The 24024-nt window shown below is 40.8% G+C and overlaps 1 protein-coding gene across 2 annotated transcripts in view; it reads right to left on the bottom strand.

The window, feature by feature from the left end:
* The window catches only part of Ift81 (intraflagellar transport 81), a 67740-nt gene that overhangs the window by 10873 nt on the left and 32843 nt on the right, over window positions 1-24024 (bottom strand). For both annotated transcript variants that reach the window (XM_013503735.1, XM_005403140.2), the window contains 6 exons: window positions 15948-16097; window positions 10525-10653; window positions 8630-8719; window positions 3799-3885; window positions 2592-2663; window positions 2244-2329 (listed from right to left, as the gene is read on the bottom strand). In XM_013503735.1, the coding sequence (XP_013359189.1) occupies window positions 2244-2329; window positions 2592-2663; window positions 3799-3885; window positions 8630-8719; window positions 10525-10653; window positions 15948-16097 (614 nt within the window). The remainder of the gene's footprint in view (window positions 1-2243; window positions 2330-2591; window positions 2664-3798; window positions 3886-8629; window positions 8720-10524; window positions 10654-15947; window positions 16098-24024) is intronic.

Genomic DNA, 24024 nt, shown 5'->3' with positions numbered 1-24024 from the left:
GAGTGCTGGGATTACAGGCGTGCACCACCACGCCCGATGTGACTATTTTTTCTTAAGATAGTGTTACATTATATAGTTGAGGCTGGCCTTGAACTCACTGCAATCCTACTACCTCAGCTTCCTAAAAGCTGGGATTACAGGTGTGCACCACAACTGTCCATAAAGATTTTTAACTGACAAAGAACATCCTGCTAGGAAAATGATCATAAAATAAATAGTTCAGGAGCAATTATTTCCTTCTTTACTGTTTAGATTGATAATTTCAGAAGAAATGGAACTTAATTTCTATTTTTTTGTCTTTTTGAGACAGGGTCTCACTATGCAGTTCAGGCTGGCCTTGAACTCACTTTGTGGCCCAGGAGGGCCTTGAACTCGAAGCAATCCTCCTGCCTCAGCCTCCCAAGTGCTGGGATTACATAGGTGCATCACTACACCTGGCTGGAATTTAATTTCTAAAAAAAAATTTTTTTTTGGCAACAGGGTCTTGCTATATATAGTTCAGGCTGGCCTTGAACTCACTATACAGACCAGATTGGTCTCAAACTCATGGCAATCCTCTTGCCTCAGTCTCCTGTAAAACTTTCTCTTTTTTTTTGAGACAAGGTCTTGCTCTGTAGTTCAGGCTGGCCTCCAACTCATGGCAATCCTCCTGCCTCTTCCTGAGTGCTGGGATTACAGGCTTGTGCAACCATGCCTGGCAAACTTTTTTATTTTTCAATAAGAAACTTAACTATTCTCACTTCTTAGCAGTGATCATATATAAGAGCAAAGTTTACATGCTATGAAAGAATCTGTAAAAGGACATTTTAAGTTTAATATGTGAGAGTACATACTAGAAAAAACATTTTTCTATTTATAGGATATTTTCAGTCTGGCTTGCATTTCAGTGTATTATACATTTTCTAAAGATTCAGACTCTGCAAGATACTCTATTTCTTTCTTTTTGAGACAGCCTTGAGCTCACTTTGTAGCCCAGGCTGGTCTCGAACTCACAATGATCCTCTTGCCTCAGCCTCCCGAGTGCTGGGATTACAGGTGTGTGCCACCATGCCCGGCAAGATGATCAGTTTCTGGGATTCCTTTTTCTATCATTATTAATGCATAATAATCTCATAATCTCAAATGCAATCTCCAGTATATACGAATTTTATTCTCTGAGTTCTTTACTGGGTGGTAAAAGTAAAACATTTGAATTGTGAAGAAGGGCAAAGAAAGCTTATCTTCTTCAATTACTGCGTTTTATTTTATAGCTAGTAACTTTTTTTCAAGTTCTGGGATTGAATCCAGGGCTTTCACACTGAGCTACATCCCCAGCCCTTTTTATTTTGAGACCTGGTTATGCTAAATTGCTAAGATGCCCAGGGTTGGGTTTAAACCTGCAATTCTCCTGCTTCAGGCACCCAGAGTCCTGGAATTACAGGCATGTGCCACCACACACAAGCCAATAAATTTAATTTTTAAAGCAGGATTCAATTTACTACAGTACGCCACAAGCTAAGTTTACAAAAAAATTCCCATACAAGGACTAGGCAGTATCTACATACCCTTCTCTGTCTGAAGGCTGGCACACTGCAATCACATAGTTTCTAGCAAAAAATTCAGTCAACACACTACACAATTAGCATGGAGGGCTTTAAAGAAAGTGCCATGCTAATGCTTATAAAATTATACATATTCTGGGGAAGCAAGGGACAAGGAATTACGTTCAGTAGCTGTAAGAGTTTGTTGGGGGTGATGAATAAGTTTTGGAAACATACGGTGGTGATGACTGCACAGCATTTTAAATATAATTCACGCCACTGAACTGAATGCTTAAAATGGCTAAAGTGGAGAATTTTATGTTATATATATTTTACCACATTTGAAAAAGTAAGCAAGCAAGAAATAAAATTACACGTATTTTCACTTAGTAAGCAGAGTTGGAATATCCAGAAGACATTCAGTAAGATTTAGTTCCATGCTGGGTGTGGTGGCACATGCCTGTAATCCCAGCACTTGGGAGGCTGAGGCAGGAGGATGGTTGTTTGAGGCCAGCCTGAGCTACATAGTGAGCTCAAGGCCAGCCTGAACTGCATAGTGAGACCCTGTCTCAAAAAAAAAAAAAAAAAAAAAAAAAAGATTTAGTCCTAAAATATATCTTAGAATCTACTTAAATACTCTAAATCTTCATAATCTCATTTTATTTACACTTCTACAGGTCAACATATAAAGTAACTCAGTATGAAAATGAAAATATTCCTTGCCTGATTGCCTTCCTTTTTTCCTGTTGATCAGAAGAAACATAGGTTTTCATCTCTTCAGTAGCACGATGAAGTTGAACTTCTAGATTCTAAATGGAAAGATAACTTTCAGAGAGGGCTCTACTTTTTTTTTTTCTTCTTTTTTGTCTTTTTGAGACAGGGTCTCATTATACAGTTCAGGCTGACCTTGAGCTGACTATGTAGCCCAGGCTAGCCTCGAACTCACAATGATCCTCCTTACTCAGCCTTCCAAGTGTTGGGATTATAGGCGTGCACCACTATGCCTGGCTTGAGAAGTCTCTGATACAGGAAAAACTCAGAAAGTTTTCTGATCTACTTTCTTTGTCTTACCTTAATCATACAATTTGTATAATGGTATTTACTTTCTTCTTGAAGACATTCCTCACGGAGTCCTCTAACTTCCTACAATATATAATTTTAAGTAGGCAACATTACTGAAAGAGTAAGACAGATGCAGAATTACTTTATTTGTTTGGTTTTTTTGTGTGTGTGTTCTCTTCCGGTACTGGGAATCGAACTCACAACCCTGCACTTGCCAGGCAGGCGCTGTGCCGCTGAGCTAAATCCCCAGCCCCAGGAATTACTTTAAATACACAACAAAAGAGCCACCAGGAGAAACTTCCTCTTCTGCAATTTTAACAGAATACTTTGAAATCTTTTGTAGAGACTATTCACATTGTTGTGTGACTCATTTATTAAGTTCTATACCTGTCCAGTACTGTCCTAAGTGCTGGGGACACAGGGTAAACAAGGCACACAGGTCCTCGCTCTCACTCAAGTATGGGAGACAGGAGGCAGGTGTAAACAAGGAATCACATACGGCAGGTCACTTAGATGGAGACAAGTGCTATGAAGAAAAGTCAGCGGTAGAATGTGATAGAGACCAGGCAGGTCAGGCTGGTGGGAGAGCGGGAAATACTAGGGTGACCAGAAAAGTCCTCCAGCAGTGGTGCCTATTACACTGAAAGCTGCAAGCGAAAAGGAAAGAACAAGAGAAAGAGTGAGGCGTAGAGCATCTCAGGCAGAGGACAGATGAGCAAAGGCCTGGAGGTGGAGGTGAGCTCGCTGTCTGGAGCTCGGGAAGAAGCCCCACGGGGCGGGAGCTCATGCATGCGCAACAGTCATGGACGGTAATTAATGAGGCAGGCAGGGCCTTGAACATCGGAGTTTGGATTTTATTTTTTGGACTTTATTTTAAATACAAAGGCAAGCAATGGAGGGGGACTAAGTTTGAAAAGGTTTCTCTGGTGGCTCCTTAGAGAATAAACTTAGGAAGACAAGAAAGGTAGTAGGGCAGGGGGTTACTCTGGGAGTGCAGGTAAGGGGTGATGGACGCTGGGCTCTGGCAGTCATGGTACAGGTGGGAATACCACTGCGTGCACAGAAAGTTTAGGACATAATGATCTCAGGAGCTTAGGGACAGGCTAGGAAATACTGATAAAGATTTGGGAATCTTTCGGCATGGACATAGTAAAAACGTGCAGTTTCTGCCAAACAGGCCATTTTTGTTAAATTGTTATAATAAAACTCTTCTTACCTGTTCCAATTTGGACCGACTGCTTTCAAGGCCCGCTGCACAGCTATCATACTGGGATTTCTTTTCGTCACATTCCTGGGTTAGCTCCTAGTATGAAAGGGCAAACGATCGAGTAAGTGAAAAACAAAGGGTTGAAATGTGGCTCTGAAACAACGTGTGCCCTCGTCAGTCTTGTAACTTAACGCTAAGCTTCTTGGCATACTTAAGAGTTATTTATACAGCAATCGGACATTTGAGAATTGTGACAGATGGAGGTGCTGATAAGAAGAATAGCCGCCATGTATAGAGCTGTGTGCCGGTCTGTTTATTAGGCTGGAGACACAACAGTGAGGAAAACAGCCGAAAGTTCTTCCCCTTGGTAACGCTCAGACAAGTAAACAGGCTGCTGAGGGCTATGTACGGGCGGTGGCACGAGGGACAAATGCAAGGTGGACAGGAGTACACAGGACTCTCACAGACCTAATCCAGCTTGGGGACCAGTGGGGACAGCTTCCTGGAGAACTGATATCTAAATTGAACGTAAAGGATTAGTAAGGATTGCTAAGGGGAAGGTGAGTAAGGAGAAGAGGACGTTTTCTAAAAAAGGAACAACACTGAGTACCAAGGCAGAGAGCCTGAACAACCAAGGAACGCACAACAGTTAACTGTGTGGGAGGGTATCTGGGAAGTGGTGAGAGAGGACGAAGACTAGCTGGAGGCCTGACGAGAAGAACCGCATAGATGCTAGGGCGTTTGAACTGGGCCCTGACAATAGCTGCACCTTCCCACTGGGCCGTGCAGGAAGCACTGCCACTGACACAGAATCCCTGGGAACACTCAGAAGGCCGCGTACCTTGCCAAAGAGTATACTGCCGGAAAGGAGTGGAGTCAGAATTTAGTCAGAGTTTAGGCTATCTAAACTAGGCTATCCTAGTTTCAAAGTTTACTCTAATATAATATGTTGAATGGGACAATCTGAAAATCTGCTACAAACACCTAGAATTATGATTAAGCATCTGCAAATACTTGATAAGGTAGAGCAAATATACTTTTAAATCCAGAGATGAACCGAATTCTCAAGAAGGTAAGAGGAATCACCAGGGCCAGAAGCAAGGGCTGACGCGCCGTGGCTACGCACTAGGTAGCAGGGCAGTCAGGCTGGGTGAGAACAAGCGTAATGTTCAGGCAGAAGGATCTTTGTGAGTTCGAGAACAACCCGGACTACAAAGTGAGCTCAAGACCAGCCTGAACTGCATAGTGAGATCCTGTCTCAAAAAGACAAAAATAAATGAATTACTTAATTAATTAAATAAAATAAAAACTAAAGTACTCTGAAAAAAGAGATTGAAGAGAAGATCAGAAAATGGAAAGATATCCTTTAAGAACCAATATAGTGACAGTGGCTATACTTCCAAAATTGTTATACAGATTTAATGCAATCCTGATTAAAATTGCAACAGCATATCTCACGGAATTAAAAAAAACAATCCTAAAATTCACTTGGAACCAAAGAGACCTAGAATAGTAAAGGCAATTCTGGGCAACAAAGGCAAGGCAGGGGGCAGCACAATACCTGACTTGAAATTATACTATAAAACTACTGTGATAAAAACTACATGGTACTGGCAAAACAAAACAAACAAAATAAAAACAGACCCGAGGGTCAGTGGAACAGATTAGAAGATGCAGAAATAACTCTAGACATATTTAGCCACCTTATCTTTGACAAAGATGCCAAACATCTTTACTGGAAGAAAGCCTCTTTAACAAATGGTGCTAGAAAAACTGGCTTTACACATGCTGAAAATTAAAACTGGATCCATATTTTTCACCATGCACTAAACTAAAATTGAAATGGACCAAAGACCTAAATATTAGAGCAGGCTGGGCATGGTGGTACACGCTTGTAATCCCAGCACTTGGGAGGCTGAGGCAGGAGGATCACTGCCAGTTGGAGGCCAGTCTGGGTTACAAAGTCAATTCAAGGCCACCCTATCTCAAAAAGACAAAAAAGTAAATAAATAAATATTAAAACAGAAACACTAAAACACTAAATCTGCTGGAAGATAGAATAGGGAGAACTCTTGAAGACATCGGCATAGGCAAAGACTTTATTTTTTGTCTTTTTGAGACAGGGTCTCACTATACACTTCATGTTGGCCTTGAGCTCACTTTGTAGCCCAGGCTATTCTCAAGCTTGCAATGATCCTCCTGCCTCAGCCTCCTGAGTGCTGGGATTGCTGGGATTACAGGTGTGCAGCACCGTGCCCAGCAGGCTAAGACTTTCTGAACAAAACTCCAGTCCCATAGGAACTATCACAAAGAATCAACAACTGAGATCTCATCTTATCAAAAACCTTTTGCATAGTAAGGGAAACCACCAACAGAGTGAAAAGACAACCCACAGAGTGAGAAAAAATTTTTGCCACAGGACTACTATCTAGAATATATGAAGAGAGCCGGGGATAGCTCAGCGGCACAAGTGCCTCCCTGGCAAGTACAAGGTCCAGAGTTCGATTCCCGGTACAAAAAACAAAACAAAAAACAAAACAAAACAAAACAAGAATATATGAAGAACTTAAAAAAATCAGATGCCTACCAATTTAAAGACCCAATCCAGGGCTGGGGATATAGCTCAGTGGCATGAGCGCCTGCCTGACAAGCGCAAGCTCCTGAGTTCGGTTCCCAGTACCCAAAACCAAAATAAAACAAAAAGACCCCACCCAAAAATGGGCGTCAGAAACAAACACTTCTCAGATGAATAAGAAACAGCAAATAAATATATGAAGAAATGTTCAACATCATTGGTTAGTCAAGAGACACAAATTAAAAGAAGAAGAGGAACTGAAGATTCTACCTCATTCTAAAAACAATGGCTGGCCGGGTGTGGTGGGGCACGCCTGTAATCCCAGCACTTGGGAGGCTGAGGCAGGAGGATAGTTGCAAGTTTGAAACCAGCCTGGGCTACAAAGTGAGCTCAAGGCCATCTTGAACTGCATAGCGAGACCCTGTCTCAAAAAGACAATAAATAAATAAATAAATAAATAAATAAATAAACAAACAAACAAACAAAATAAAAGAAAATAAAAAATAAAAAATAAAAAGAATGGCTGTTATCAAGAAATCAACCAATAACAAATGCTGGCAGGGCTGTGGGGAAAAAGGAACTCCACTGTTGGTGGAGTGTAGGCTGGTGCAACGATTGTCGAAATCAGTGTGGAGATTCCTCAAAAGCTAGGACTGGAGATCCCATTTGACCCAGCTATTCCCCTTCTTGGTATCTTCCCAGAAGAATTAAAAGCATCATACCACAGCAATATATGAATTAAAAGCATCATACCACAGCACACCCATGTTTATATATAGCAGCAAAATTTGTCATAGCTAAATCTTGGAAATAGCCCAAATGCCCATCAACTGATGAATGGAAAAAAAAAAGCTGTGGTTGTTTAATACAATGGAGTATTACTCTGCCATAAAGGATATGCTTGAGACATTTCTAGCTAAATGGATGCACCTTAAGACTACACGCTTAAGTGAAATAAACTGAACACACATGTTTAAATACTGCATTGTTTTCTCTGGTGTGAGAAACCAAAAATATAAATAAGGACCAAAATTTGTAATACATATTGGGAAATGGGAACAAAACGCTGAAATGAGAAGGGGAAGAAGGGAGGGGGAGAGCGGAGGAAAGACGTCACAAGAAAGAAAGGGAATAGAAGAAAAAATGGAAACAAAGCTTTTGTAAATAAGCAGAAGAGGGGTTGAAGGGAGGAGAGCAGAATGGGGGAAAAAAGAAGCAACAAGAAATGTCATGTACAGGTACAAATTCCCTATGACACATGTTACCATTATGGACCTCTAAAATGTACCAATAAACTTAACTAACTAAAAAATTACCCATTTATTAATTCTCAGAAAATTTCTGGAAAATATATAAAGAACTGTTAACAGTTGTTACTTCTTGGGAGTATGTGGGGGGATGCAAGTGAGAAAGAATTTTCTTTTTGTCTTTTTGAGACAGGGTCTCGCTATGCAGTTCAGGCTGGCCTTGAGCTCACTTTGTAGCCCAGGCTGGCCTCAAACCTGCAGCGAACCACGAGGCTCAAGAAAGACTTGTAATTGTTTTTTTTTTGGTTGTTTTTTGTTTTTTGTTTTTTGTATTGGGAATTGAACTCAGGATCTTGCGCTTGCCAGGCAGGTGCTTGTGTTGCTGAGTTCTATTCCCGGCCCCTGTAATTCTTTTCCTTAAACATTTTTTTTTTTGAGCCAGAGTCTCACTATGTAGTTTAGGCTGGCCTCGAACTCACAGTGATCCTCCTGCTTTAGCCTCCTAAATGCTGGTATTTCAGGCATTATAGGTATGTACTACCAAGCCCAGCTCTGATATGCATATGATTTTTTTTTTTTTTTTTTGTCTTTTTGAAACAGGATCTTTGAGCCCACTTTGTAGCCCAGGCTGGTCTCCAATGAACGTGCAAGGACCCTCCTGCCTCACCCTCCCAAGTACTGGGATTATAGGCGTGCACCCCATGCCACCCCCCCCACCCCCCCCCCCTCCGTGCATGTGATTTAAAGGGAAAAAGTCTTATTTGGTTGCATTTGTGGATTTCAGTTTAAATTTCTTCTTTTTCTCTTTCTCTCCACTAATTTGTAACAAAATGAGCAGCACGAATTAAACAAAAACCTTTGTATGTCATGTTATTACTCATTTTTGCATAATAATTATCAAAATAACAATAATTTATTTTCTGTAATTCCCCAAGTAGAACACCCGATAGTCGAACTAGTACATATGAACAAGATGGAACACCAAAAAAAAAAAAATCACTAAATCAAACTCACTTACTTGACATTTCTGACGCAACTGTCGTAGCTCTTTTATAACGGGGGCTAGAGCTGACTTCTTTTCAGATACCAGGGAATTCAGTTTTTTTACCTGCCATTTAACAAATATGATGTCTTAAAAATGATTCAAAAGACACAATATTACATGCATAAAAATACTTATTGTAGTGTTAAAAGAGTAAAAAAACTATAAATTACCCCAGTGCCAAACAATGTGGAAAAGACCGAAAAGACCTGGTAAATTTTTATTCCTCGGCAAGGTGGAATACCATTTACCAAAATGCATTTAAAATTTTGATTATCAAGACTGTAAACCATAATGGGAAAATAATTTAATCTATTATTAAATTAATAAAATAAATAGCAAAGTTGCCTGTTTGTAACTACTATATAGTTATGCAGCTTATGTAAAATATATGGAAGTACAGATGGAGTGATATTCACATACTTAATAATCTGAATGCCGTAAGTCGTTACCTACTAGAATACCAATCGTAACAGGCTGGGAATATAGCTCAGTGGCACAAGTGCCTGCCTGGCAAGTGCAAGGTCCTGAGTTTGATTTCCTGCACCCCCAACAAAAAAAAAGACCGGGCGTGGTGGCGCACGCCTGTAATCCCAGCATTCGGGAGGCTGAGGCAGGAGGATCGTTGTAAGTTCCAGACCAGCCTGGGCTACAAAGTGAGCTCAAGGCCAGTCCGAACTGCATAGCGAGACCAAAAAAAAAAAAAAGGAATAGCAATCATAAGGAGGGGTACTGGAGTTCTCTTCTGTACTAAATACTAATTTTTTATAGCCTTGGGTTTTTGTTTTTTTTTTTGAGACAGGGTCTCACTATACAGTTCAACCTTGCCTTAAACTCACTATGCAGCCCAGACTGGCCTCGAATTTACAGCAATCCTCCTGCCTCAACTTCCCAAATGCTGGGATTATAGGTGTGAACCTCCATGCCTGGTTTAAATACTAATTTTGTGTATGTGTGTGTGGTGCTAGGGAATCAAACCCAGGGCTTTCGTTTTTTTTTGGTTTTTCTCCGGTACCAGGAACCGAACTCACGACCTTGTGCTTGCCAGGCAGGCGCTTTGCCGCTGAGCTAAATCCCCAGCCCCCGAGGGCTTTCTTTATGAGGGGCAAGAGCTCTACCACTGAGCCACATCCCCAACCCCAAATACTAATTTTTTGAAGAGTTAGATTTTGGTAAAATCCAGAAGGTTCTACAGAAATGCCCAATGTGAACAGGGGTACAGTAAGAGTTTTGGGCAGCAGCTATTTGCCAACAAGGAAGGGAAGATTTCAGTATTGTAATGTCTGAGGAGAATGCACCAGTGCTTCTAGCTGAGTAGCAGCCCTGTATATAGGAAGAAACTAAAAACATATACAAAAAATGAAGTAACTTTATTAGGTAGGATAGTATGACTTGGAAAAACGTTTTTATTATAAGTATTTCTTTAGTGTTATATAACTTTTCTAAATGAAAAACCAAAATGTATGAACTATTAGAAGTTGAACAACAAAAAAAAAGTTGAACAGCCAAGCGTGGTGGCGCACGCCTGTAATCCCAGCACTCAGGAGGCTGAGGCAGGAGGATCGTTGCGAGTTCAAGACCATCCTAGGCTATGTAAGTGAGCTCAAGGCCAGCCTGAACTGCATAGCGAGACCCTATCTCAAAAAGACAAAAAAAAAAACAAAAAACAAAAAAACCACCAACCCACCCCCCCAAAAAAGAAGTTGAACAATCTCATTAGAATGGAGAAATTCAAAGAGATTGATTAAAACAGATTAAAGAACAGAAGCCTTGTGCAGAGATAAAGTTTGCATGTTTCCCTGAAAACAAAACACAAAAGCGTCTGCCTCTGGGCCCTGGGAGACAAGGAGACTGGGAAGCAGGGTGGTCACCATTTCGGACATGTCATCCAGCGTTCGGCCCTTCAGCTCATCGACTTCGCTCTTCAGCGCTGACACCCTTTCCAGCTCCTCTTGAGTGTAACTGTACCCAGACACACCCTTTTTCTCCTCCATGGCTTGCTGTAAGTCAGAAATAAAAGTCACAAATGGTATCAGCACCCCGCTGGTCCCCATTACAAGTATGCAGACTTCATATTTAGAAAAAGAGTGTTAATAAATTTGTTTAGACCTGTAAAGCGCAATTTTCATCGACTCATTCAGTGACATGCTTTCACATGTTATAAACCTACACTAAACTTCACTGCTACCCTCAGGTGCGCAGGAAGCATTTCTAGTTTTAGGCCTTAGACTAATGCTGCATACTTCGCACAGAAGGTAAAGCACAGTGTGCACGCAATAAATGTTTGGTGAATAACTCATGCGGTATTTACTGCATATGTACCGTACCACACACAGTTCCAAGCACCATGATACAGCAGTTAAGAAAAAAAGATAAAAAAAACCATTTGTCCCTCACAGTCTACTTCCACTGGGAATAAGCAACATGTAAGTAAGTAAGCACAACACTGGAGTGAGAGGTGAGAGTGAGGCCGGAATCTTCAAGCCTAAGGTACTGGAAAAGGCCTCCCTAAAATGACCTGTGAGTGGAAGGCTGAAGGGACGTGAGGCGTGCGGCTCCACAGTGGGTAGGGAACAGGAATGTCAGCCCGGGAAAGAACCAGGGGTGCAGAGTCCCGGGGAGCCAAGCGAAGGAACACCTTACGGGAGGGGGCGTGACTGACAGAGCTAAATGCTGGGGAAAGGTTGAGTAAGGAAAGGACTAAGAAGTGGCCACTGGAGTTAGCAGTGGGAAGGTGCGCCGGGAGGGGATTCCAGTGGAACGGAAAGCCTGAAAACCTTACTGGAGAGTAGAAAATGGAAGAAACAAAAGGAGAGAAGGACACGGAGGGAGGGAACAGCAGAGGAAGTAGAATTCTCAGGCTGCTAAGAGGGGTGAGACTTAAAGGGACAGAGAGAATTACAGAGAATTAGCCCACAATCCTGTCTGCAGTGTCCTCTGTAGACATCCCCAAATCCTCAGCTGGGCACGTGCAGGCTAAGACTCTCAAACACCAAGTGCAAACGAGCAGTTTGCTGGCCACCAGTTCCACAGTGCCAGGACACTGGAAGTAGGAGTCCAGACTTCTGCAGGTCTTAGGCCAGGGAGATGCCCCAGCCCAGCCGGCTAGGACTAAGAGGCAACCCTGTGAGTACGGATCACTTCCCAGGAGTAAGGTCTCTGTCAAAAGCATAGGAACACAGAAGTAACAGCTTAGGAGTAAGTGACAACTAGACAAAGTCATCTCGTCACCTCTAAGAAATCTACCCTCAATTAAATCAAGGTGCTCTGTCAAAAAATTCTATTATCTCCTATCTGTCTGTCTGTCTGTCTATCTATCTATGCATCTTCCTCAGAGGAAGGTAAACACAGGCAGGGATTTAATATTTAATCATATTCCATGCTTGATGTTCAATAAAAATTACTAGGTTTTATGACTGATACATTATGTCAACTTGAGAAGTTTAGAAGTTTAACTAAGAGACTCAGCAGGGGACCAGGGTCCTTATTTTATAAGCATCCTCACGCTGTGCAAGAACAGATGGTGTGAGTGCTACACCCGCCTAGGGTGGGGAGCCTGCTTACAATACAAGGGAGGAAAAGGTGCTCGCTCTTCCCCCCTTTTTACTCTTGTTGCTTCTGCCGCCCTGAACTGCTACCCCTGTGCCGTGCCACCCTGCCCTGGAGCCAGCTGATTACAGACTGCAATCCCCACAAACTGTGAGCTAAATAAACCTTTCCTTCCTTAATTTTGGGCAGGAGTCAGGTATTTTGTCTCAGCAAGAAAAGAAAAGTAACTAAAATACTGGGTAAGCAAACTAACAGAGCCAAAGGAGTGAAAATCAAGACAAAAACATAAACAATAGATATAAATGTTCAATTTATCACACAGAGACTTCAAAATAGCCACAATGCCAGGTGTGGTGGCACATGCCTATAATCCCAGTGCTTGGGAGGCTGAGGCAGGAAGATTGCTACAAATCTGAGTCTAGCCTGGTCTGCATAGTGAGTTTAAGGCTAGCCTGAACTACATGGTGAGACACTGTCTCAAAAACCCAAAAATAAGCAAACAAACAGCTGGAGGTGTAAATCAGTGGTAGAGCACTCACCTAACATGCAAGGCTGTGCATCTGATCCCCAGAACCACACACACACACACACACACACACACACAAAAGTTGGAGAACATCATGAACAACTGGAAACAATGAAATAGAATCAAGCAGAAATTCTAGAAGTAAGACATACAGTAACTGATATTAAGAATTTAAAAGCCAGGTGTGGTGGTGCACACCTGTAATCCCAGCACTCGGGAGGCTATGGCATAAGGATTGCTGCGAGTTCAAGGCTAGCTTAGGCTACATATGGAGTCCAAGGCCAGCTTGACCTGCATAGCAAGACCTTATCTCAACCCTCCCCAACCCCCAATAAAAGAATTTAATAAATAGTCTGGGCATGGTAGCACACACCTGAAATCCCAACACTTGGCAGGCTGAGGCAGGTGGGCTGCTGTGAATTCAAGGCCAGCCTGGGCTACACAGTGAGTTCAAAGCCACCCCGAACTACATAGTGAGACCCTGTCTTAAAAAATAAAACAAAACAGGGGCTGGGGATTTAGCTCAGCGGCAAAAGTGCCTGCCTGGCAAGCGCAAGGTCATGAGTTCGGTTCCCAGTACTGGAGAAAAAACAGAAAAAATAAATAAATAAAACAAAACAAAAATCAATAAATTGGCCGTGTGTGTGGTGGTGCATGCCTGTAATCCCATCCACCTGGAAGGCTGAGGCAGCAGGACTGCCTTGAGTTTGAGGTTTGAGGTCTGCCTGGGCTACATTACGAATTCAAGACCAGCCTGGACTACATAAGGAGACTTTGTCTCAAAAAACAAAACAAAAAAAAAAAAACCTGACAAACACATTCAACTACATATTCAAGAAGCTTTCCAGACCCCAAGATAGATAAATTAAAAATACAGTTAGGGGATTTATAGACAAACTACTGAAAAATCAAACACAGACAGAAAATCTTAAAAGTAACTAAAGAATAACATAAAACCTTAAAAAGAAGATGTATAGGAGATTTTGCATTAAAAATAATCAAAGCTAGAAGTCAATAAAACTAAATCTTTAAAGTGCCGAAAGAAGATTGGTGTGAACCAAAAATTCTACAGTGGGTGAAAACGTGCTTCATCCCTCCTAGGTGTCTTCCCGAAGAGTCAGACGCCACATCACAGGGATCCATGCCACCCGGGTTTACAGCAGCACAGCTCAGAGCAGCCCGTCTTGGAAGCGGCCTGCATGTCCACCACCAGATGCACGGGTAAGGGTAATGTGGCGTTCACACACCATGCAGCACTACTCTGCCCCAAAGATAAACGAGTCACTAGTAGGAAAATGGATGCCCCTTGAGACCACCACGTTAAGTGAAATAAATTGGGAACGTAAGCTTAAATATCACACGGCTTCTCTAATATGAGAAACCCAGAGCAAAAATGAAGAGCAAAACAGAAGATAACAGGAAGCAGGGAGACAGGCCCTTCTCAGATGGGAGGGGATCAGGACAAGGAGGGAGTGGCGGGGGGAAGGGGATGAAAGAAGGAACTGGGAAGAGTTACGTCCACGCACCGACTCCATACAGCACATGCTACACACACGTATTAAAAAGGTGATCAAGAGGCGGGAGTGGGGAGGAAGGAATGAAGTGTGTTCTGTACGTGTGCCACTTCACACACGAACGGGAATGTTATGTAGTACACACAGGTACCAATAAACTAAAATAATAAAACACGCTTCAAAATAAAGAGGTTTTAGCAAAAAATAAAACCAACCACACAAACAAAAAAACCCCAACTAAAAGGATGTGTCACCAGCAGACCTGCATTAAGTAAGATACTGATAAGGAGCCCATCAGACAGATCCCAGGAGAAAAATGTTGATGCAGGAAGGGAAGAACCATAAAAATAGTAAAATGAAATAATAAACCAAGAATAATATTGAATATAATGTCATGCAAGAATTAAATCATAGTCAGGCATGGTGGCACTTGCCTATAATCTCAGCACTTGGGAGGCTGAGGCAGGAGGATCACTGTGAGTTCAAGAGTAGCCTGACTACATAGTGGGACCTTGCCTCAAAAAATGAACAAACAAAAAATAAACAAATAAATAAAAATCTTATTTAGAATTAAAGACAAGTTTACATAGTGACACAAAATATCAGAAGGAGGTAAATGGAGCACTGCCTAGGATACTGTAAAGGCAAAATTTAAGGGAAGCCAGGTCTGGTGGCTCAGGCCTGTAATCCCAGCACTAGCAAGAGGCTCTCGGGAGGCTGAGGCAGGAGGATCATCATGAGTTCGAGGCCAGCCTGGGGTACATAGTGAGTTCAAGGCCAGCCTGAACTACATAGCGTGACACTGTCTCAAAAAAAAAAAAAAAAAAAAACCCAAATGAACAAAAAACACTTAAGGGAAGACCACTCAAGAGTTTGTGCTGTAATCACCAATATAAAACACACACAACAGACAACGAAAAGAAGTTATAACCAATAAAGGAGAGGAAACACGAACAGTTATGCAGTTACTACTAACAATTTCAAAGCTAGCACTGTTAGAATACATGTGTGATCACAGCAAATTCTCAATCTAAAATTCTCGAGAAGCAAACAATATTCGTCAGCATGAAAAGGAAAAGTTCACAGTGTCAGATATAAGGAATGCCAACTGACTAAATGTCATTTACCCCTTCCCAGATTACTGCTGGCTGGGAAGCGCCACCCCGATAGAGCAGTTTCCCCAAGGGTGAAAGAAAAAACCCAACCAAGAAGCTCAGAGGGGCTGGCACGGCCAGTGACAGGGCTGCTGCTGGACGGCTGCGCATTTAACTCTTCTGACGACCAAGGAGCACGCACGATCAGCCTGCAGGGCCTTCTACACAGCGCCCGCCCGGAAGTTTCTTTCTGAAGTCCCTTGGAAGTGCGTGATTAGAGATTTCTGCCCAGGAGGCCACGATATATAAATGTTTTACAGTCACTCTCTTGGTATGATAATTATACTCAAATTAACTAGCTAATCAAAAGAAAAGTCTACTTGGACCTCAACTTCTATTAATAATCCCAAACTCAGCACACATATTTTAAAAAGGCAGTGCTTACTGCTACATTAAAAATAAATGAATCAGCTTTATGACATTTCTGTAATTAATCAGAGAATATTAATAATTTTATAGGTCTTCCAGTAAAAACAATGACCTCAGTCTAAAGCTGTAACCCATAAATTTTGCATTTGTAGTTACAAGAGCCCAAGATAATACCATATTACCAGCTGATGCTGAATATTTTCATGACGCTGCTTAAGCAGTTCTTCCGTTCTCTGCAAGAGACCAAATTCAGCCTTAAATTCCGCTATTATCTGATGCTTCTTTTTGAAAACTGTACTCTTGCTTCGGAGTTTACTGACATATCGTTTGAACTGGAAAAAAAAAAAAGCCCATATGTAATCTAATGAGTACAAGAATAGTAGCCAAGTATCACACATAACCAACTTTCCTCCTTCACTTACCAATACATGTACTGTAAGTGTATAAAAACTTAATTTTATTAGAAAACTTGGAAAGACTACTCAGTTAAAACATTACGTGAGACAGGAACGGTGGTGTACACCTACAATCACAGCTACTCAGAGGGCACAGAAGATCACAAGTTTGAGGCCAGCTTGGGCAAAACAGAGAGCCCATCTCAAAAAAATAAAAAAAACTAGTGTATACTTTTATTTTTTGGACTGATCCAAATATTCTAAGACCTTATAGATTACCTACTCATTTTAGACTTTACTAGTAAGAAAGAGAAACTCAATCTTATAAAAATAAGAAAAATAATGACTATGAATCTTTTGGGGGCATATCTTATATACTGTTATAACTGTTATAAAACAAACATTTCTTTTTTTTTTTAAACAAACATTTCTATAGTAAGAACCTGGTATATTTAAACAGATCACTTCAAAACAAAACAAGCTGTGTGCAGTGGTGTGTGCCTGCAATTCTAGCTACTCAGAAGGCTAAGGCAAGAGGACTGGAAGTTCGAGTCCAGCCTGGTCAACTAAATGAATCCTTGTCTCAAAAATAAAAAAGGATGTAGCATGTCGCTTAGTGCTAGAGTAGACAGGGAAACACACACACACACACACACACACACACACACACACACACCCAGCAAGCTACCTTACTACTTAATAAGGGCTAATTTAATTATTTGAGAATCTCTGCCTTTTTAATGCCCACTGCTTTCTTTAAGTTACCTTTTTGTTTTTTTTTGGTTTTTTTTGGCGGCGGGGGGCGGGGGGTGGTTTTCCAGTACCGGGAACCGAACTCACGACCTTGCGCTTTCCAGGCAGGCGTTGTGCCGCTGAGCTAAATCCCCAGCCCCTTAAGTTACCTTTTTGGGCATAAGGGATTAATAAATAATATTATAGGTAAAGAAGCAATTAACATCTTACTGAAATTTTGGAAAAAAAAGAAAAATTCATTCAGAGCCACTATCTTAATGCAAAATGTATTCTGGTATTTGTATTTTTCCTTCTAATTTTTTGTTTTTTGAGACAGGGTCTCACTATGTAGTCCAGCCTGGCCCTGAATGCACTGTGTAGCCCAGGCTGGCCAAGAACTCACAGTGATCCTCATGCCTCAGCTTCCCAAGTGCTGGAACTACAGGTGTGCACCACCACACTCGGCCTTCCTTTTAGTTTTCAAGGTTAACTATAAGATTAGTAATTCTAAATTATAGGTCATAAAATAGTACAGCATTTCCAAAATTTATTTTCCCTTGAAAGACTTATTTCCTGATTATACAAAAAATCTTAAAAATAGGGAGATTAAAAATTGATCGCATAAAAATAATCCTCCAATTTCTAGTTTATTTTTATACATTTATTTTTTTGACTTAAGCTTTGAAAAAAATCAAAGAACATGTTGTATTTTAGAGGAAGTTCAAAACATGTTTCTATCCATGACTGAGTTAGTTTCAATGTTAAGGAATCCAGCCCCTACACAGCAAATTTTCTACGGCTAGATCACAGCAACTGCTCTAAAATGTTAAGTCACATCAGTGTACCTGGAGTCTAATAGCTTCCAATTTTCCCTTTTATAGTAAAATGTGTACGCCTGATAAAACCACAGACTCAGAATCCCTAGAGTAACTATATGTTCTATTAAAAGTGTCCTGGGCAGAGCGCCCGAAATGAAATCAATCCTGTTCATCTGCTATCCTCCGTAATATCTAGGTCAATTTCCCCTTCCCGAGCTCGCGGTGCTCCAGCACTATTTTTAAAAGCTACAAGACAGAAATGGTTTTGGTGAAAGAGCAAACCCACAAATTATTAATGTGTTCTACGCAGAATGGTTGATTTGACATTACTGCACGTACTATATAGGGAAAGGTAATTAGGTCAGATTAATCCCTGGTCCACAAAAACAAGCCAGAGGTGCCGCTGAGCATTTGGGCTCTGCCGCCCTGAAACTAATTCGAAGACGGGAAATATACTGTCCATGTTCTTCTTCCACTGGACATTTCTTCTGTTTATCATTTGGATTTTCGTTTACTTCTGAATTTTTAATACCATACAAGAAGAGCATGGTAAACACACTGAATCTTCAGACATACTCAATAATTTCTGTAGAACATTTTTCCAGAAATGGTCAAAGGGAACATAGGCTTCTGATACATTCTGCCAAACTGCCCTTCAAAAGACTATTTATAATACTTTTATAACCAATCTGATAAGCAAGCAAAATAATACCTAGTTTTTATTTGCATTTCTTTATTAGGAAACTTCACTTTTTCATTGTGCTTATTATATACAGCTATGGTGATTTAAACAAAATGATTTGCTTGTCTTTAGCCAACTTTTTATTGGGGTATTTGTCCTTTTCTTGTGTAAATAGCGATTCCCAAACTTTCTGACCTCGAGAACACTTCATATATTCTTAAAATCATGGAGGTTCTCAAAAGGGACTTTATGTTGCTTCTATCTACCAGTACTTACTATATTAGAAATGAAAACTGAGGAAATTCTAAAATATAAGCAAACACGAGCACACACTCCATCAAGCCACCAGAGTGACGGCACCGTTACACACGAAGCGCCTGTCACATCCATAGCATGCTCAGGCAGGAATGGAGGTACGAAAGTCTGCCCTCCCCCTTCCTATCCCTTCCCTCCGCTCCCTGGTTCAGCGCAACAGTGCTGGCTGCAGCGGACGGCAGCGAGGGGCCAGGAGCTGCACAGAGCCATGGGGCAGAGCGTCCCGAGGTCAAGGGCGCAGGCACACGATGGGCTTTCAGGCCGCGCGAAGGATGCACCAGCGGGTGGTAAGTGGAGCCATGGTGCAGCGGGCGGGCCACGGCAGTGCACATCCACACGCTGAAGGGCCAAGGATGGGGAACGGTGGAGTTGGTGGCTGAGGAACCAAGTGCAGGAACACGCTAGCAGGCCTGGCAGCTGAGGACACAGAGGGTGGGGCGGGGGGCTGGCACGAAGCCACGGGAAACTGCGGTGAGGGTGAAGGTGGAGCAGTGGGGTGAGGGCACAGAGTCTGCGTATGCATGAAGCCACAGTGATCTGCAGGTTAACTAAACGGAGGAAAAAGTTAACTGCCTGCAAATAAGCAAATGCGACAGGGAGAAGCGGGGTCAGACTTTTCAGTGACAGAAAAGATTTTAAAACTAGCAATGGGAGAAAGCTAGAAAGAATGCTGAGGTACCGGGTGTTGCTTAAGAATCCATAGTTTCATAATATATTTTCAGACAGAGAAAGTTATAGGTCCATGTGTTTGTATAAATATATACACACATATATGCAAAGGTTTACTCATTTTTCCACTGAAGGAAATACGGAAGGTAGAAGAGAAGAAAAGTAAGAGATACAGGGCTGGGGATATAGAGGGCAGGGGATATAGCTCAGTGGCATAAGTGCTTGCCTGGCAAACCTGAGGTCATAAGTTCAATTCCCAGTACCAAAAAAAAAAAAAGAAGAAAAATAAGAGATATAAGGTTTGGAAAGAAAATTCTCTTTATTCACACATTATTACCTTTGTGGAAAAATTAAAAGTAATTTTAAGATACATAATTAGTAAGAGAATTCAGCAAGTTTACTGGATATAGAGTCAGCAAAAATCAGCTGCATTTCTGTTCTTTTGTACTGAGAATTGAACTCAGGACCTCACGCTTGCTAGGCAGGTGCTGTGCCACTGAGCTGTATCCCTGGCCCTCAGCTGCATTTCTACACACACACAGCAAACAGCTTGTGATTGCAGAACATAATTCTAGCTTACCTCAAAATCTTAAAGTTTCTTTCTCCACACTGAGTGCCTAGCCAGCTGTCACAAATTACATATTCCTTTATATTTGTTTCTTTGAATTACAGTACTATATTGCCCCTAGTTTTCACTCATTCATTCATTTTATAATTTTAAGACAGGGTCTCATTAAGTTAGACTCAGCCAGACTTAGCTATGTTTTTTTTTTTTTGAGACAGGGTCTCACTATGTAGTTTAGACTGTCCTTGAACTCACCTGGATCCTCCTGCCTCAGCCTCAGCCTCCTGAGTGCTGGGATTATAGGCGTGCGCCACCATGCCTGGCTAGGGCTCAAACTTGTGATCCTCTTGCCTCAGCCTTCCAAGCAGTAGCTAGGATTACAGGCAAGCACCACTATGCCTGGCTGGTTGTTCTTAAAGGTCTCACATTTGACAGTGTGAAAATACAGTGGTACACGAACACATCTGTTCACGAACAGTTCACAAATGCTTCTGTTTGCAAATAGTGTGGTTTGCAAACAGAAGTGTGCGGCAAAACTTTGCTTCTGTTTGTGGACTCCGCATCCAGTGGTGAGCACGGCCACAGCCGTCTTTCTTTGGTTGAACACAAACATGGCCATCTTCCCCAGAGCCGTGGGACAAATTAAGTTCGTGAGCCAGGGCACCCCTGCAAGATGTTCTGTAAAAGCTTTTATGCTTAATCTGTAAAGGAATCTGTGAAATGCTGTATCTGTTCCAGTACGTACTATAGGATATTATTTGGTAATACAGTATCAGACTCACTATTTATTTAGCGGCATTAGGGATTGAACCCAGGGGCTCTGCTTTTTTTTTGTTTTTTTGGTGGCATAGTATTTTTCCATTTCACTTAATTTCTTCTAGCTAAGTAAACACAGTTTGAAATAATTCATTTTAATACTTTTACAAGTCCATAATTATATAAGTAGTATTATAATGTACATAAACAATATTACTCAATACTATTTTAAACATTTTTTTGATTTTGTTTTGTGACAGAGTTTCGCTATGTAGTGCCAGCTGGCCTCAAACTCACTGTGTAGCCCATGCTGACCTCGAACTCACAGTGAACCTCCTGCCTCAGCCTCCTGAGTGCTGGGATTATAGGTATGTGCCACCAAACCTGGCTATTTACTTTTTATTTTGAAACAGGATTCTTGCTAGCTGCTAAAGTGGGCTCAGATTTGTGATTCTGCTTTAGCCTCCCGGAGTGCTGGTAAATAGATATGCACCACTACACTCAGTTTAGATTTACTGTAGTACTTTAGGAATGTAACAGGGGTGGTGCATGCCTATAATCCCAGTACTTGGAAGGCTGATGCAGGAGGATCGCTGAGAGTTCGAGGCCAGCCTGGACTACACAGTGCATTCAAGGCCAGCCTGAAGTATACAGTGAGACCCTGTCTCAAAAAAGCTATCAATCGATCAATCAATCAATCAATGAATTTTCATTATTAAAAAAAGGAATGCACTAGGTAAAATTAATCTCAACTTTATTTTAGTGAGCCCCTTGCTTAGTATTTTCTTATCCTTCAAACTGCTGTGAATTAGTCATGATTTAAAGCAAAAACAGACAAAAACTTCAAAAAGATTTTTTTTTAATTCCCACATTTGTCAGTATAACCATATCTTGCTTCGTACTTACTCATAAGCTCTTAAGATAGCAATTACAACCAACAATCAAAAAAGGGTACATTGTTTTATTTTAACTCATTTCTGCTAATAAATTATAAGAAGAAAAAGTAATTAGGGAAAATATTTAGATGGTTTCTATAAACAAGCGACTATAATTCTTAGACATTATTTCTTGCTAGGGGTGGTGTTACTTTGAGCACTTTACTCTGCTGTTACTTTGAGCACTTTAATATGCCACAAAATTATTCTAAGTTACCTGTTCTCCATAAGAACTGTTCTGGGGCTGGGGAGGTATAGCTCAGTGGCACAGCGCCTGCTTGGCAAGCGCGCAGTACTGAGGTCAATTCAGGATATTAAAAAAAAAAAAAAAAAAGAACTGTTCTAAAAATTTAAAAAATTCCAATCTCTTTTTTCTTGTTGTATGTTAACCATAAAGAATAGATTCTCTTTTTGCTGTTGTTGCTTTTGCTGTCTTCTGCTGCCTTGAACTGCTGCTCCTCTTCCACGCCACTCTGCCTTGGAGACAGCTGAATTATGGGCTGAAACCTCCACAAACTGCGAGCTAAATAAACCTTTCCTGCCTTAAAAATAAATAAATAAATGAATGAAAAGATCTCATTGTGGCATATCTGTATGCTCATATAACGTACCTTGATTATTTCCACCACCATTCAGAACAGTTGTTTTAAAAGGTCCAATTTAAATAGTTTTAGATGCAGGGCCAGGGATATAGCTCAGCAGCACAGTGCCTGCCTGGCAAGCGCAAGGCTGAGAGTTTGATTCCTGGTCCCAAAAATAATTTTTTAAAAAAGGTCCTAAATAGTTTTAGACATAATTTTAAGATATGATTTTTTTAAAGCCTAAGTGCTGACCTAAAAGCAACTGTATGAACTTTACTCTGGAGGGCAGGAAGATACCAATGGAAGCTGTGTGATGTTTATACTGTTATGGCCTCAAACATAGGTAAAAATATCATTATGTAATTCTGCTGTTTAACAGGAACTACTGGCCTCTTCATCCTGTGTGAAAAGGGCTGATATTTTATGCTGATTATTTCAGTGAAAACCTATCCTAATTTTTAAAAATGTGAATGTTTTTCTTGTTAAATAATGTTTAAAAAACAAAAGCTGAAAGTTCTTTTAAACTAAAAATATTTAAAAGAAATATTTAAGGGGCTGGGGATTTAGCTCAGCGGCAAAAGCACTTGCCTGGCAAGCGCAAGGTCATGAGTTCGATTCCTGGTACCGGAAGAAAAGACAAAGAAATATTTAAAAATAATTTTCAAGGAATATTTAAAAAATCAACTTCAAAGGAACTAAATATTTTAAAGGAATTTTAATTTTTTTTTTTGTTTGTTTGTTTGTTTTTGTTTTTTCTCCGGTACTGGGAACTGAACTCACGACCCTGCGCTTGCCAGGCAGGTACTTTGCCACTGAGCTAAATCCCCAGCCCCAGGAATTTTAATTTTAAAAGAATTATTTTAAGGGCCAGGGATATAGCTCAGCAACACAGTGCCTGCCCAGCAAGTGTGAGATTGTCAGTTTGATTCCCGTACCAAAAAAAAAAAAAAAAGTATTATTTTAAAAACAATTATTTTTAAGTCCCCTCCCCAAGTATGGGGGATTAAACACAGTACCTTAGTACTGAGCTGCATCCGCAGAACTTTTTTGTTTTTTAAATTTTTTATTCTGAAATAGGGTCTCGTTAAGTTGCCCAGTATATGCTCCAATTTGCGACCCTCCTGTCTCAGCCTCATGCTGGGAATATAGGTGTGTACTATCATGCCTGGCTAGAAAAACTAATTTTTAAAACCAGAGTACACAAGAAATCCTTGGAACGTTAAGATTAAAGCTTCTCATTGTGCACTACAAACACATTTGTCACTAAAGTGAACTATAAAGCTTGCCACTGGGCATGAAAGCCCATCACAGCAGCTATTACTAATCATCTGTGCTGAGAGATATATGCAATCTGGCTTGTCACTTATGAAAGCACAGCTATCATTCCAGATGCTTAGAGCAATACAATTAATGCTTTACAGTTTATGCCAGTAGGTGCTGTGAGAGTACTCAATTATGTGAAGCTCTAATCTCTATCTCTGTTTGTGTTTGGTTTTGGTAATGGATTAATGTCTTACAGTGCTAGCTTCTGGCTTTAGGACAAATTTTACAGACTCAGCTCCTTTGAGATCAAAATGGAATTCGACAGGTTTTGTCTCTCCTTTTATACACATAATGTGTTTCAGAGCCTTTACCGGTAATGATCAAAATCTGGTCTACCTTTTTAAATGAATGTGGCAGCTCATGTCCCTAATGCTTTTCATGCTTTTTGAGAACTCAAAAGAATTATTAGATTCCAGACATCATTCTGGACATTATGTGAAAATAAAAATCTCTGTTTGCTTCAAATTTTCTACCTTAACCAAAATGTA

Source organism: Chinchilla lanigera, unplaced genomic scaffold (genome assembly GCF_000276665.1).
Source record: "Chinchilla lanigera isolate Chin_1 unplaced genomic scaffold, ChiLan1.0 scaffold00081, whole genome shotgun sequence".
Lineage (NCBI taxonomy): Eukaryota > Metazoa > Chordata > Mammalia > Rodentia > Chinchillidae > Chinchilla > Chinchilla lanigera.
This window is presented reverse-complemented; position numbering and strand designations above follow the sequence as displayed.